The sequence below is a fragment of the Pelodiscus sinensis genome, chromosome 2, assembly GCF_052426305.1.
Source record: "Pelodiscus sinensis isolate ZL-2025 chromosome 2, ASM5242630v1, whole genome shotgun sequence".
Classification (NCBI taxonomy): Eukaryota; Metazoa; Chordata; order Testudines; family Trionychidae; genus Pelodiscus; species Pelodiscus sinensis.
The window spans coordinates 225,050,753-225,066,978 of NC_143053.1; the positions used below are offsets into that span (position 1 = coordinate 225,050,753).

General features: G+C 38.1%; 1 protein-coding gene across 8 annotated transcripts in view; it reads left to right on the forward strand.

Annotated features, from left to right (window-relative positions):
• The window catches only part of MLLT10 (MLLT10 histone lysine methyltransferase DOT1L cofactor), a 305,775-nt gene that overhangs the window by 255,515 nt on the left and 34,034 nt on the right, over positions 1-16,226 (forward strand). For 3 of the 8 annotated variants that reach the window (XM_075922497.2, XM_089776730.1, XM_089776731.1), the window contains one exon: positions 15,643-15,760. The exons of the other annotated variants lie outside the window; for them this stretch is intronic. In XM_075922497.2, coding sequence (XP_075778612.1) covers positions 15,643-15,760 — 118 coding nt within the window. The remainder of the gene's footprint in view (positions 1-15,642; positions 15,761-16,226) is intronic. 8 annotated transcript variants of the gene reach the window in all.

Sequence of the window (16,226 nt, forward strand, 5' to 3'; positions counted from 1 at the left end):
TCCAGGAAATCTGGCCTCTGGAACCAGTTGATGCTGGCTGGCAGTTTTTGCTGTTGAGTCTGATCAAAATTAAGAAATAACCTGTTTTGCCAACCATAAAACTCTTGCCTAACACATCTCTTGGAAAATAACAGAAAAATAAATCTTATCACCATATATATATTTTATTTTTATTTATTTAAATATTTTTAGCCAGCCTCTCTATTTAAAATATTCGAGGCGGCTTACAAAAATTTTTTTAAACACAATACAAATATATATAAAAATTTAAAACACGAGACCTCAGAAGGATATAAAATCTGCTAAAAACATATCAAGAAGAGGAACACAGAAATACAGATTCAAACATTAATAAAAGCACGAGTAAAAAGGATGGCGTTAGCCTGATGCCAAAACAATGGGCGAGCGTTGTGCCATGCAAAGATTCCAAGGAAGAGAATTCCACAGCCTGGGAGCAAAAGCTGAGAAGGCCCTGTTCCGCGTAGATGTTAATCTCATCTCAACAAGTGGGGGAACACGAAGCAAAACCTCCCCAGCCGACCTCAATCCCCGGGCAATTTTATATGGGAGAAGACAGTCCTTCAGATACCTCTGAACCAACCCATTTAAGGGCTTATAGGGCATAACTAAAACCTTAAATTGTGTCCGGAAACATACCGGAAGCCAGTGTAGCTGCCGAAGCACTGGCATAATGTGCTCCATATAACTAGCATTAGTTAAGACTCGAGCAGCTGCATTCTGGACCAGATGAAGTTTCCAAAGGCTTTCTAGAGGCAGCCCCACATAAAGTGCATTACAGTAATCCTGTCTGGATGTAACAAGAGCATGGATCACTGTGGCCAAGTCATGCTTGTTCAGGAAGGGTCGCAGCTGGTGGATCAGACGAAGCTGCCAAAAAGCACTCCTTTCCACTGAAGGAATCTGGTTTTCAAATGTTAAAAAAGGGTCTAGGATGACTCCCAAGCTGCGTACCTGTTCTTTCAGGGGGAGAGTAACCTCATCTAGAACAGGTGCCACGCCACATTCCCGAACAGATGGCCTCCTGATCCAGAGGACCTCAGTCTTATCTGGATTCAACTTCAGCTTGTTTGACTTCATCCAAACCATCACCGCCTCCAGACTCCGATGTAAATCAGTCACCGCCACACCTGGTTCTGATGTCACAGGGCAATAGAGTTGGGCGTCATCTGCATATTGATGGCACCATCCTCCAAAACGCCTTATGACCTCTCTCAGCGGCTTCATGTAGATATTAAACAGCATAAGGGACAAGATGGAACCTTGCGGGACCCCATAGCACAATCGCCAGAGGGTCTAATAGCAGCCCCCAGCTCCACCTTCTGAAAGCGTCCCGACAGGTAGGACCGGAACCACTGCCAAACAATGCCTCCAATACCCAACTCCACCAGGCATCCCAGAAGGATATCATGGTGGATGGTATCAAAAGCCGCTGAGAGGTCTAAGAGAATCAACAGGATGTACTCCCCCGTCTATCTCCTGGCATAAGTCATCTACCAGGGTGACCAAGGTGGTTCCAAAACCAGGCCTAAAGCCAGACTCAAATGGATCTAAGTAGTCTGTTTTTTCCAAGAAAGCTTGGAGTTGCAATGCCACCGCCTGTTCAAGTCCCTTGTCCAAGAAGGGAATATTAGCAATTGGGCGATAGTTATTGAAATCATGTGGGTCCAGGGAAGTCTTCTTGAGTAACAGTTTTATCACTGCTTCTTTCAAGGTGGCAGGAACCATACCAGATCTAAAAGACGCATTAATAATCCTCTGGACCCAGCTAGTCATCCCTTCCCAACTAGATTTAACAAGCCATGAAGGGCAGGGGTCAAGTGAGCACATGGTTGGTCGCACTCCTCCGAGCACCTTGTCCACATCCTCAGTCTACAATAGCTGAAATCAATTCAGAGAAAAATGGCTGGGTGGTGCGCTCAACACATTCTGTGCCCCACTTAGGATATGTCTACACTTGCACCCTAGTTTGAACTAGGGATGCAAATGTAGGCATTCGAAATAGTCAATGAAGTGGGGATTTAAATATCCTGTGCTTCATTAGCATGATCTCGCCAGTGCGTTACTCCAATCAACAGCTATTTCGAAAGTGAAAGTGCACGCCAGGACGCGTTATTTCGAACCAAACCTCCTTGGTTTGAACTAATGTTACTCCTCATTTTGGAGCAAACTTAGCTTGACTAGCCCAAAGAGGGCACTTAAGAGCAATCATGTCAACTGCCCGGGCTACCTCGGTGTTCCATGTATCAACTAGGGCACCTACAGGACCATTTGCCATAACGGGTGAACAATCCCTCAGGGACCTCAGGAAGCCCTCCTGATCCATCATCTTACTTGGTCCCCCGCCTCTGTGGAGGGGAAGGTCAGCAGATAGTCTAAACTTGACCAGGTAGTGATGAGTCCGTGACAGACGGAATGTAGCCACATCCCTTATCCCAAGAATTCTATCACCCTTCGTTCAAAAAACCAGATCGAGCGTATGACCTGCAACATGCGTTGGGTCAGTTATTTCTTGGGATAGTCCTAGGGTGGTCATGGTATCCATAAAATTCGGGCCAGACCAGACAGGACAGCCTCAGCGTGGATATTAAAGTCCTCCAGGACCAGAAGCCTCGAGGTCCTCAATGCCGCGTCCGAGACCATGTTGGCCAGCTCAAGCAGAGCATCTGCCATACAGCAAGGTGGACGGTACATAAGCAGCATACCCAACCTATCCCGGCCACCCAACATCAAGTACAAACACTCGAATCTAACACTTTGTTGGACCAAGGCCCTAGCCACTGAGATAGCATCTCAATAGACAGTTGCCACCCCGCCTCCATGACCATTAAGCTGTGGCTGATGCTGTACTGAGAACCCAACTGGGCACAATTGGGAAAGGTCAGCACCTCCCTCCACTCCCAGCCAGGTCTCAGTGATACGAGCCAGGTCAGCCCCTTCATCCAGGATTAAATCACGGATGACAGCTGTCCTCTGGGATACTGACCTGGCATTCAGCAGCAGCACCCTCAGGGCCGATGGCTAGGTATTAAAGTTCCCAGAATTATTGAGGCTGGGAACAGGACTGGAACAAGGAATAGCACATAGTGTCTAACCTCATTCTCCTTGGCTGGCCAGTCCAGATCTTATTTCCATATCTTCCTCTGCCTGTCACAACTGCCATGATGTTATCTGAGCCCTCTCCCTTAGACACGCCATCTGTGCCAAAAATATATATATTTTTGCTAAAGCTATATCCTACAGAGGAAATTAATCTTCTAGGCCCCTTACATTACTAGCTACCTTTAAAAAAAAACAAAAAAAAAAAAAGCTAGAATAGGGCAGATATCATTTGGCAGGTGACTACATCCCTAGGCAGCAAGGCCCATGACCAATTCAGTGTCCTTATTGGAACACCTGGAATGTGCAAGTTATGCCCCAGTAACGCCAGTCCTTGATTACCACATCAGATAAACTCACAGCTGCATTTGGGTCATTGCAGGATGTGCCAGTGGGTGCTGTGAGCAAAGAACCAGTGCCCACCCAGGATCTCCCTCCTGAGTGGATGATGATGCCCTGAGACCTTCCCTGGTAGTTCTCCTCCCTAGATGAGACAGTATTGAAACCCTCCCAGGTAACATTGTCTGATACACTCAGGCTACCCTCCACTAACTAGGGATACATACTCCTCAGGCTACAGGGTAACCATTCTTTCATCCTCTGCTGTCAAGGCAGTGCCAGTCTTGGCAAAGTCCTGCAAAGAGGAAAGACATGCCACCACCTTCTTTCTCCCATTCTCTAGTGTAACCTGGCCTGGCAAAACACCACAGGGGCCACAAGCACTCATATTGAGGTGTGCTTGGGAGCAACACACCAGGCTAAGTACTGGGTCTGCCCCCCCTTTTTTTCCTAAACAGCCTCTGCCCCTTACATTTGGCCTGGTCGAGGCTTATCTCCAAACGTTAGGTATTAGATATAGTGTTATTGGGGTATACTCTCCAGTTTATGCCCTTCCTACCTCCCACTCCTTTCTTGGCACTCTTCAGGCACTCTTCCCATGAACAGCTCCTTGTTCAGGAGGTAAACAACCTACTGCAACCGGAGGCAGTAGAGTTAGTCACTCAGGAAATGAAGGGGAAAGGTTTCTACTTCCACTTTCCTGATCCCAAAGGCAAAAGTGGCTCTACATCCCATTCTAGACCTGTAGCAATTCAACAGGTACCTTGGAAAGTTGAAGTTTTATGTGGATTCTCTGGCTTTCATTCTTCCCTCCCTATATCAGGTGACTGGTACATGCCTCTTGATTGGAAAGACACTTATTTCCACATCTCCATCTTCCTGGGACACAGTTCTTATGCTTCATGGTGGGTCAGCACCATTTCCAGTTTAAAGCGCTCTCCTTTGGCCTCTCATAAGTTCCAAAGGCTTTTTGAAATACATGGTCCCTTCAGCTGCTGCTGGGGGGGGTCCAGGTCTACCCTTATCTCAATGATTGGCTCATCAGTAGCAGGTAATGGAAGCAGATTTAGAGCAGCCTCCATCTGGTGTGAGTCATATGCTGCAACCTGGGCCTGTTGTTAAACCTAAAGAAGTCAACCCTCACACCTATGCAATGGATAGAATTCATTGGGCAAGCACATTCGTCCTGCAGTCTCGCTTCAAAAACCATATCATATACTATCCTGTCTGAGGGATCTTCTGCTCACTACCTTCTGCACCTGTCTGTAGTTGTTAGATCAGATGGCAGTCTGCACTTATGTGGTACAAAATGCCCGACTCCATCTCTGGATATTGCAGGCATGGTTAGAGTTAGTCTGCATCTCCAGTAAATACAAACGACTTGGTAGTCAAAGTACTAGACCATGTACAGGCATGTCCCGTGTAGTGGCTGGGGCCAGCCTCAGTCCTGCAAGGAGTTCCCTTGCAATCCAGTCCCCATTGCAGACTGATATCTGACGCTTCAGACCCTAGATAGGAAGTCCACATGGGAAAGCTCAGTGCTCAAGGCCACTGGTCAGGGGCCACAGGCGGAGGGCTGCCCCAAAGGGTCCAGGAGCTGGCAGCAGTCCCAGCTCCAGGGTTGGAAGCCTTCTGTTGCCAGTAGTGGCAGAAGCCCCAGAGCCTAGAGTGTTCTGTGGCTGAGACCAGAGTCAGGAGCATCCTGCTGGTGGTGGCAGCAGCAGTTCCAGGACCAGGATCGTCCTGTCATTGTCTGTGACAGCATTCCTAGGGCTGGGGGCGGGGGCTTCCTGCCCCAGGTGGCGACAGCAGCCCCAACGCTGGGGCTGCATCCTGCTTAGTTGGTTAACCTAACGTTTAACTGGTTAACTTGATTTATTAGTTATATCCATATCAATCTCTTTGTTCTTCCTGTCTCATAACACAAACATAAAGGAGAAATGTAATTCAATTAAAACAGCAAAACTGATTAAACATACTTTCACATAACATATAATTAAACTTAATGTAGTAAGATTTAAAGAGGGTTTGGACATGATTATGGATAATAAGAATATGCAGTGTTGTCATAATAAATGCTGATAAATTTTAGAGGCTAGATTACACATTATATTTCAGGGTCGAAGTCACAAACTTTTAAAAATGAGGTTGCTTGCACCTTCCTCTGGAACATATGGTACTGACCATTGTCAGAAACAGGATACTGGACGAGATTGATTGATCCAGTATGGCACTTCTCATGTTTCTATTTTCCTAACATTATTTCCAATTACAGTGTTGTCAGTGAATTCTATTACTCTACATAAAGAGCCATAAGTGAGGTAAATATACAGAAGAACAAAGCACAGATAAGACACCCAAACAATCTTAACTCAACTCTGCACAAGTACCACGAGCAAAATCATTAAAAAAAAAAAAAAAACCTTTTGAAACTAATCTGAAATTACAGACAATATTATGCTGTAATCATAATTTTACAGTTCTTGTATAGTGGTACAGCAGGGCAGCATTAAGGTTTGGGTACATTAAATATACATTTCCATGTCTGAACTTGTTTGGATTTCTTCTGAATTTGAACTTTTAAATCTTGGTTTCCTGGATTGTAGTGTTTGTTTCTGATGTAAATATAAAATCACGCTCATATTTTTACCCATAAGTTATTGATATGTACTCGACCGTAACTCTTGTTTGACACAATTTCATCTGATAAATTAAATTGTTAATATTTGGGCTGATCTGAATGTCTAGTGGCAGGTCAAAACACTGCTTGTATGGTGGAATCAGATGTCAGGTCGTGAATTCTGTCCTTAGTTTCTAGGCCTTCAGGGGATGACAGCATGTATGGTAAAAGGAGAATGTCTTCTATCATTCTATAGTGGAAGTAATGTTGACTAATTTAGAGGGCATTTCACATCATCCCTCTACAATGTGAGAGGAGGGATTCCTGCAAGATAGTCACTTTACTCCTAAACTCAAAAAAACCCACATTTTTTTATCAGATGAAATTATATTTAAACTTAAGGAGATTTTTCGTGAGTCATTGATATTACAAGACGGTTGTGTTAATAAGACTTTCAATATGCATTTATTTGTTCATTATTTAAAATCTGTTTTAATTTATTGTTGATTATTTCCAGGCATAACTAGGTAAAAGACTTTCTTTTCATTTATTATGACTAAGGATTTTGGGTGTGAGTGTGGGGAAGAGTAGGAGGAAGAATTTACAGCTAGAGGGAAAATTCCTTGTAACATGTGACTCAACTAGAAGAACAAAGGAATCATAGTTCCAAGTAAACCCAGTTGTTGGTATAGTTAAATCTTTACTGTTTATATTTTCTTCTTCTTGCAATAATAAGATGGACTTTACATATTTATATGAACATACAACTAGACTGATAGGCACTTGCGTGATTTTGTACACTGCTGCATGCTGAGACAACTGCATCTGTGTTTCAGTCTAGTAGTAAATGTTTTCTGCCTTCAAACTGAAGCTTATTTAGCTTGGCTTATCTAGTGCTGCTGTAGCAACCATCAGTCTCCAGGCAACTGAGGCACATTGACCTCTTGGTTGAACTGAATGTAGCACTACTTCAATTTAGCTTCCTGAGACAATAGTGTTGGTGTTGAATGTGAAAAATGTGAAATTTTCTAGTCTATATGCAGTGAAAGGAAACAAAAATATTTAGGTAAAATTTGGTATGACTTTCAAAATCTTTTAAATCACTTTATATGGTGAATCATTTGTTTACAAGCTGCAAAGTTCATTTCTGACACAAAGTACTTATAGGCCACATATAAAATGTAGTATATTTTGAAAACATCCTTTAGAGAGCAGTAATTCTTTGGACTTGGTTTTTTTGGATGTTTGTTTTGTCATCTGAATAAAAACAAAGAGTACTGGACTTTATTTTGGAATTTAAAATACCAATGCTTATTGAAAAAACAGTTCACTCATTGCTCTTAATATTTTGAAATAATTATGAAGAATTTTTTAAATTACAGATTATTTGTAGTAGTATTAGTGTCTTTCTGATCAAGTAGGTTTATTTTTGAATACCCATACTAAGAAAATAAAACTATTACAGAATAAATGTTGATAGCGATTTTATTACTAAATCAAATCCTGCTGTTCTGGTGCCAGCCAGTGTAAAAAAATAATTTGGGAATTCCAATATATAGGTTCTTGGTTTTAAGAGAGACTGATTATCTTTTAAGTTTGGTATTATAACAGTCAAATCTATAAAGTAGATACTGGTTAACTGCCACGGGGTAGAGAGGTAAAAGGACTACGGGAACAAACTAGGATAAAAGGGCATCCGGAATACTACTCTGAATAAAAGCTCAACTTTTAAGTTGTGAAGAAGGTGGAGAATCCCCAGAATCATATACCTGTAGGCCTCATTTTGAAAAATTGTGCAAGATCTACTTTAAAATAATTTGTACCCTAATGTGATATTTCAACATTATCTGTTGTTACTCTTATTTTGTGCATATATAAAATTATTAGAGTTTATACTTAATGAATAATTTATAGAATATCCAGTTTAGTTAACATAGAAGAGATCAGTAAACCAGTAATACAGTTGACATTATAGATGTTTCACATTACAGGAAGATAGACCTTCTGTCTTTGTGGTTTTTAATGATTTGATGTGCCCTTGTTGTACAGTGGGTAAAGGTATAAATTAGTTTCAGTAGGTGTGCCATTAATTTTTCATTTTGCCTTTCAAATCCCACTGTGTTTCCCAGTAGTTTTCATTCTTGCCTCTCTTAGAGAGTGTTTGAACACTTTTCTTTGAAAGGTAAGGTGTTTTTTTCCTTTTAATTGAAGGATTTATGCCCGAATTTAATAAAAACAATTGATTTCACTTAAAACTAGCAATTGGGTATCTGTTTTTGTAGATAGAATCTTCATCGTGGTTACAATAACTTAAATAATTTGCCTTCTCAGTGCTGCTGTAAAAATCAGTATAGTAGTTTAATTATTTCAGATAATAAACTGGAGGAACAGCATATAGTTAAAATTTGATCTTTATTTTAATTATACACATCAATAGTTATGTCCTTTTGATTGAGAAGTTACATTTTTCACTTCTAAGGTTAGTATGAGATTTCTTCTATGGTTCTTTTATTCTCATTTGTCCGGCATATTCTAACAGAATTACCTAGTCAAATTGTTTTGTTTCAAATAAATAGTAAAAAAAAAAGCTTCTTGCTTGTTGAACTTCTCCTATGGACAGATCATTCCAGTTTTACCATTGATGAAAAACTTTCTGATTTTGAAGAACTTGACTAAGGGCCAGGGAATAAATATTCTTTTAGAGAAGGAATAAATAACAGCTACATACAGTAGGGCTTAAGTGAGGTTAAGTTTGCAGATGATACCAAACTGTTTAGGATAGTCAAGACAGAAGCAGACTGTAAGGGACTCTAAGAAGATCTCACTGAACTGAGTGATTGGGCAACAAAATGGCAAATGAAATTTAATGTGGATAAGTGTAAAGTAATGCACATCGGGAAAAATAACCCAAACTATACGTACAGTATGATGAGGGCTAATTTGGCTACGACAAATCAGGAAAGAGATCTTGGTGTTATTGTGGACAGTTCTCTGAAAACTTCCACACAGTGTGCAGCGGTGGTCAAAAAGGCAAATAGGATGCTAGGAATTATTAAGAAAGGGATAGAAAATAAGACTCAGAATATCTTACTGCCCCTGTATAAAACTATGGTACACCCACATCTTGAATACTGTGTACAGATGTGGTCTCCTCACCTCAAAAAAGATATTTTGGCCTTGGAAAGGGTTCAGAAAAGGGCAACTAAAATGATTAGGGGTTTGGAACGGGTCCCATTTGAGGAGAGGTTAAAGCGACTGGGACTTTTCAGTTTAGAAAAGAGGAGACTAAGGGGGGATATGATAGAGGTCTATAAAATCATGAGTGGTGTGGAGAGGGCTGATAAAGAAAAGTTATTTATTAGTTCCCTAAATAGAAGAACTAGAGGACACCAAATGAAATTAATGGGTAGCAGGTTTAAAACTAATAAAAGAAAGTTCTTCTTCACACAGCGTGTAGTCAACCTGTGGAACTCCTTGCCAGAGGCGGCTGTGAAGGCTAGGACTATAATAGGTTTTAAAGAGAAGCTAGATAATTTCATGGAGGTTAGGTCCATAAAAGGCTATTAAGCCAGGGGATAAAATGATGTCCTTGGCCTCTGTTTGTCAGAAGCTGGAGAGGGATGGCAGGAGACAAATCGCTTGATCATTCTCTTCGGTCCACCCTCTCTGGGGCACCTGGTGCTGGCCACTGTCGGCAGACAAGATACTGGGCTAGATGGACCTTTGGTCTGACCCAGTACGGCTGTTCTTATGTAGGGCTACGTCTACATTGCTCATTCTTGCGCAAGAATATATGCAAATGAGGCACGGTGATGCATATTTTTGCACAAAAATCCCCTCTTGCGCAAGAGCGGTTCTGCTGCTTATTTTCGGGCAGAACTGCTCTTGCGCAAAAGGGGGTTTTTGCGCAATAAGGAGCAGTGTAGACTGCTCCTTGTGCAAAAGCCCCTTACGCAAAATGGTGGCTCAATAGGTATGCAAATGAGGTGCGGCGATATTCATAGTCACGCTTCATTTGCATATCTTCTTGCGCAAGAATGTGCAATGTAGACGTATCCTAGGTGTTTGATTTGTTTCCTTCTGCTGATATAAGAGTGAATGGATAAGTGGGATTTGCTGTAGGAAGCTTGTGGTATTCCCACCTTCAGTCATTAATAGCTGTAAGCTTGTGCACTGAAGAAGTTATTCGATGGATTGTTTTAAGGTTTATTGTGAAAACAGTATGACAATTGAAAAAGAAATTAACAAGACAAATGAAAATGTTGGCTTTAGGTTTTCAACAGTATCACAAGTTTCAATCCAAGAAGCAGGTTAGTAGATATTTTCTATTATATGTCCTACATTACTGCACAGATTTTATGGTGACACGGAAATAAATGTTGAAGCATTTAACTGCATTGAACCTTTTAAAAATTGGCTTTCAAATCCCAGCTTTTTCTGGATGTCAGAAAAACACTAGAAAGTTTAAGCATTTTTTCTACAGATAGTTTAGCTGTAAATTGTGCCTTTTAAAACATATCCCTCACATGTAGTGAGGGTTTCCAGAAGATATTGCAGCAAGTATGCCAAAAGTAATTCTGTCTGACTCAGCCAAATTTTTTTTCTGGATTTCCCAGGACTGCACAATAATTCAGCAGCAATTTAATCATGCTATAAATGGTACGGGGTGGAGCATGTGAGGTGCTAGAACTGAAAGTAGGACCATTATAGCTGGTCCCCAAATCCTATCAGAGAGTCAACCAGAATTTGGAGCAGAATTTGTTGTTGAAATTTGTAAAAAGGGATAACATTGTTTTATCATACCTTTTTTAAAAAGGAAAAAAGCAGGTAGACCCAAAAGCAAATTTCAACTGGTATCATCTTACATCTACAGATTTCAAGATACGAGTTTTGGATAATACTTGATAAAAATGTTATGTGTATGACATCTTTCTTTTCTTGTGTTAAATTTGTACCAGAAATTTTGGGTCTTCCAAATCAAGGCAAAGCTAATATGGACATTATTTTAATTACTGTGTATTTTAAAAATCCTACAACATGGTTTTGTATAGTGTGGTTTCCTTTAGAAAGATTGCTGAAACATAATTAGTGTCTGGTAAGCATGGCACGCGTATGAGTATTTTTTTTTTGTCACAAGACATCAAAAATGTGAAAAAAATTCCAAGAATTAGTCCATAGTATTGTATTCTTAAATATTCTTTTTTGCTGTTCGTATTTGGTGCACAGACATCTTAAGTCAGAAGTAAGAATAAATATTTTTTTTCTAAAGTTTAAAGAAAAATTCCATCCATCGTTTAATGACAAATATCTCTGAACTGAAATAGGTAATGAAATTATCTTCCATTTGCTTGAAAGAATGACCAAAATATTGTGGTACTAAACTATTAGCAATGTCTATATTTTTAATCAAAAGGGAAGAAGTGTATTGATTAGATATAAAATGATTAAGAAGCAGACTTGGAATAGGTTGTTCAGCCCATTCTTGTTGTCCTATCATGAATGAAGGAGAGTTCAGTAATGGTTTAACTACAATTAAATCCCTCCCCCTTCTTTATGGAAACTCAACTGTAGGCATTTCAGCATTAGCCTAAACAATGGTTTTGAATATGTTAAGCCCTTAACAATTAGGGAGCAGTTTGGGGCATTGAATAATGTCCAGTGATGCAATTGAACCTGACAGCTTCAATAGTCAGCCTACTCATGGGACCTGAAAGTTGTTCACACTTGGTTTCATCTCTCATCACACGCTGAGTATTAAAACCTTACTGGTGTTGAGCTCAGACAGAAATGAGGCCTGTTATCAGAAAATATTTCATGGCATAAAACTTGAAAGAAACAGGGGAATGTGCGCACTCATGGGTTCTCAGATTATCAAGACCTTTCTGATAGAAATTTTATATAGCTAACTAATTCCTTGTATTCCCTTTGATTGCTTTCTATGTAACTTTTTTTAGGCAAGAAACTTCTTTTTTTCCCTGAAAAATTAAAGTAATGTCCATTACTGAAAGCTAATACTTTTTGTTAATTTCAGAAACTTTTATTATTCCTAAAATATATTCATTTATATGTAAAGTAATATTTTTGTACATTGCTCCCAAGAAACATCGGTGTTGTTGATATATTAAAAATATTTTACAGGATATTTATATAACTTATTGAATTCAGTTGATCTGTACAAATAAATTTAAATCTTAATTAAAATATATATGCCTTTCCTTTGCAATATATGAGAAATACATTAGAGACCAATTGGAATCATCATTTCATCTTATAATAAGCTATTCCTTCGTCTTAAGGACATTTGCTCCTTTATTGAATTTTCCATAAATAAAATCAAAATATAACATGTCTCTAATTAGGCTTAAATCTATTAGTTAAAATAATTTTGCATAAGAGTTGTTTTTTGAAAATTAAAAAATAAAGATTTAATTAAATATAAATATGAAAATTGTATACATTTTAGCCATGTGTTGCAAGTTGACTGTTAAATGGAATCAACTGATATAAAGAATACTACAGCTTTAAAAGTGATGCATTTTAGCGCTTCTTTCAGTCCTATGACCTTAATATGTATTGACAGGATGATTGTGCGTTTTTAATAAATGCATGCTACAGCCTGTTTCAACTGAGTGAAATGTGAAGCGCCTTTTTCACCTTTAAATAATGCATTACTCTAATACCTTCCTTACTTTCCTGTCAGATGAAGTCGTTACACACATAGTAGTACTTCAAATCTATATTTGTGACATTTTCCTTCCTCATAAAAAGAATATCGTTCAAAAGTTTTACTGCCACTATTTGAGTAGTTTTTCGTGGAGGAGTTACATAAGCTGTGTGATGTCACTAGGAATTCTGTAGTTCTAGCTTACATCACAGGAAGTCTTTAAAACATTTTTACTTTGTAAACAAAGATTTAAATGTACTCAGTGAAACACCGTTTGTGAAAAACCTGACTCTTAAATATTGTTCAAATCATGTGAAGCCTTTTGATCTAGTATATTAGCCCACATAGCAAACATTTAATTTCTTTGATGTCTGTTGTTTTGAGCGCTGATAGCTTCTCAACAGAGACTTGCTCTTCTTTTCAAAATGTGTAGTGTAGATCATGGTAACTAATTTCATCCAGTTTTTCTTAATTTTAACCTACTAAACATGTTTTGTTTCTGCTGATTAGGGCGATTCTGCCACAATTATACATTTATTGAAATTTTAAACATACTATTTTATTTTAGTTTTATTAATCTTGCTGTGAATTAAATAGCAGAATTAGAATAACTGGAAGGCAGCAGCACGCTCCCAGTCTCTGCAATAGAGTGAGTAGTGTAGCCTTTTGACTTGATTTTAAAAAAACTTCTTGAAATGCTAGAACTATGAACTCTCCAGAATTAAATATTAATAAAATATAGTTTACATGTGTTGGATAGAAATATACTAATACAATCTATAACTGCATCATTTACACTTAAATTTGGAATATACAATGTTTTTTACCTTGTTGGTTTTGCCTTTTTTAAAATATAGGAGCAAATAATCCCTTTATTGGATATATTTTCTGTTTGTTAAAGTTTTCTTCAGCTAAAGTGTTTACCAGAAATTTGTCGTTCTTATTTGCATGAAAGGAAAAATGAAAAGTTACTAACAAATAATGCTAGTCTATTTGAAGTCATGCTATAGGTTTTTATTGAGGAAAACAATGTACTGACTCTCCATCACAGTGTGTCACTGAATTTAGTGGAAATTAATCTACTACATTTCAGGGACATATTGGCACAAACAGGTAAGTGAAAAGAAATAGTATTTTCAAAGGCTTATAACTTTTCCAGAGTTATTCTAATGGAAATATAATATAATTCTACGAAACCTGAAATAAGGGCCAGATTCTTCATACTTCATAAACCTGTGAGCATTTGTGACTTACGTTCTTATTAAACATCTATTAAAATGACAATTGAAACAGTACATTGTCTTACACAATTTCTTGTTCCCACATTTTATGTTTGTTTGTTTGTTCTAAAATTGTTCTAAAATTGTCCTCAGTAGAAAAACTTGAATAGAAGTACTGGCCACAATTTCTCACTTAGTATATAGTAAAGACAACATCATTGAAAACAGTTGTGTGAATTTGTAAAAGTCCATTCATCAAGTTTAATAAGTTGGCTAAAAGCCAAACCTTAATGGCAGTGTATGATTCTTTCCAGAGACATAGTTTATACTGTGTAATATTTTTCTTGTAATAACCAGTATGTGTCTCTTGTCTCTTGTGTGCTGTTATATATGTCAAAATGTCCTGCAACTTGACTTCCCTGCTGTTCACCTTCTTTTTTACATCTTAAAATAAGCATTCATTTCTCATAAAAAGCTCATTTGCATATTCTTATTCAGGATCATACTAAGATTATTGTTTATGTAATCTCACAGGTTATGAATCTGTTTTTCTGTAAACACAAAAGCATAGCCATAAAACTTTTTTTTATTTTGAAAATGCGTATTTTATCATGTTAATATATATAAACTTGTCTCAGCATCAACAGCATTGTTTTTGCATGTGATAGTACACTTCCAAAATTCAGTATTAAGGAAGATCTGTTCTTCGAAAGAGAGAAAGTATAAACAGCCAAGGGAGGAAGGTATTTTTATTGCATTGGATTATGCAAGTTTTTGGCCAGCCTCCTTAGCTTCATCTGTTTAAGGGTTCATTTTCGCTTGTTTGGCACAAGTCCCAGCAAAGACTTTCAGAATTGTGGTTAGCAACATGAATGAATACAAACTTTTGACGAGCTCTTCAGTAAGTAGAGCTGGCCAGCTGCCAAAAATACAGTTCCTTATATGGGGTCAGGGCAAAACTGTGATTCGTTGAGCCCTGTATTGTATAGAAAACATACTTGTAATGGCTGTTTGCTTTCTTTAAAATAAAAACAAAACAAAACAAAAAAACACCAGGCTTCCAAGCCTATCAAAATAGGAAGTAACAAAATAGTGTGCAGGTTTTACTAATGACAGAGTAGAGCAAAGGAAATATGGCTCTGTGTAGTTAAACTATAGAGCTGGAAGTTAGACCTTTTGACCTCCACAGCCTGCTTGTGATGTAAGGAACCCAAGCATTTGTGAGACATCTGTTGTCTACCTGCCCTTATTTTGTAAATGGTTTAATAAGATTAAATAATTAGTAGGATAACCACATGGTCACCATGCTACTAAGTCCTGGCATTGACTGCATACTTAGGAATTGTAAGCAAGTCTGCACATCCTACTTGTATGCTAGTCATTTAAAAGTTGAAATTCAAAATTTTCTAACAGTTCATATAGTACATTTGTTCTTGCTTAATGTATGTGCCGGAGTAAATAGCAATTTACACTCTAATACATTTAGAAAGTATTGCAATTATATTTCTTTATTCCCAAATCTTGATTGAAAATCATTAATTATTTTTTAAATGTACAGTAATGTCTCAGTATTTTGCATGCTAGTAATTAATTTTAATTCATGAGGAAGGTGTCCTTAAAATAAATTAAGGATTTTTCTCCCAGAATATTTAAAGATGGTAGTTTTAATTGTACTCTTACAGGCAAATACTCTACCTGGATCTTCCCTCAGTTTGCCTCCATCCCACATGTATGGCAATAGGCTGAATCCTAAATCAGCAATGGCAGCACTTATAGCTCAGTCTGAAAACAGTCAAGCAGGTAAGCTTGATAGAATTGTTCAAAGCATCTGCTTTCCTGATTTTAACTATTTAAAAAAATATGACCACTAAGTTTGTGAAATCTTGGCTGGGGATTTGGTTCCTAAATGACACATGATTCTTGCATGCTGGAAGTAAATTCTTTTTGTTAGTGCAAAATGGCTATGCATTTTTTACTGTCTGAAATGTAAATGTTTAAGCAGAGCCATCAGCAGGCAGGAATGCAACAATGTCTCTTGTGACTTTTGTGATTGATGTGTTCAGTTCTCTTAGTTCTTTGCAAAGAAAGTAACACAGTACTGGGTTTTGTCTTGAATAGTTTAAACCTTTATTTGCATAATTCATGAAATTGCATTACACTCAACTTTGTGTGGAAGAAGGATCCTGTTATAGAACTTCTACAATGTTTAATAATCCTGTGAATATTTACCAATTGAAATTTTGCAACATTGCAGAAGAGACCAGTT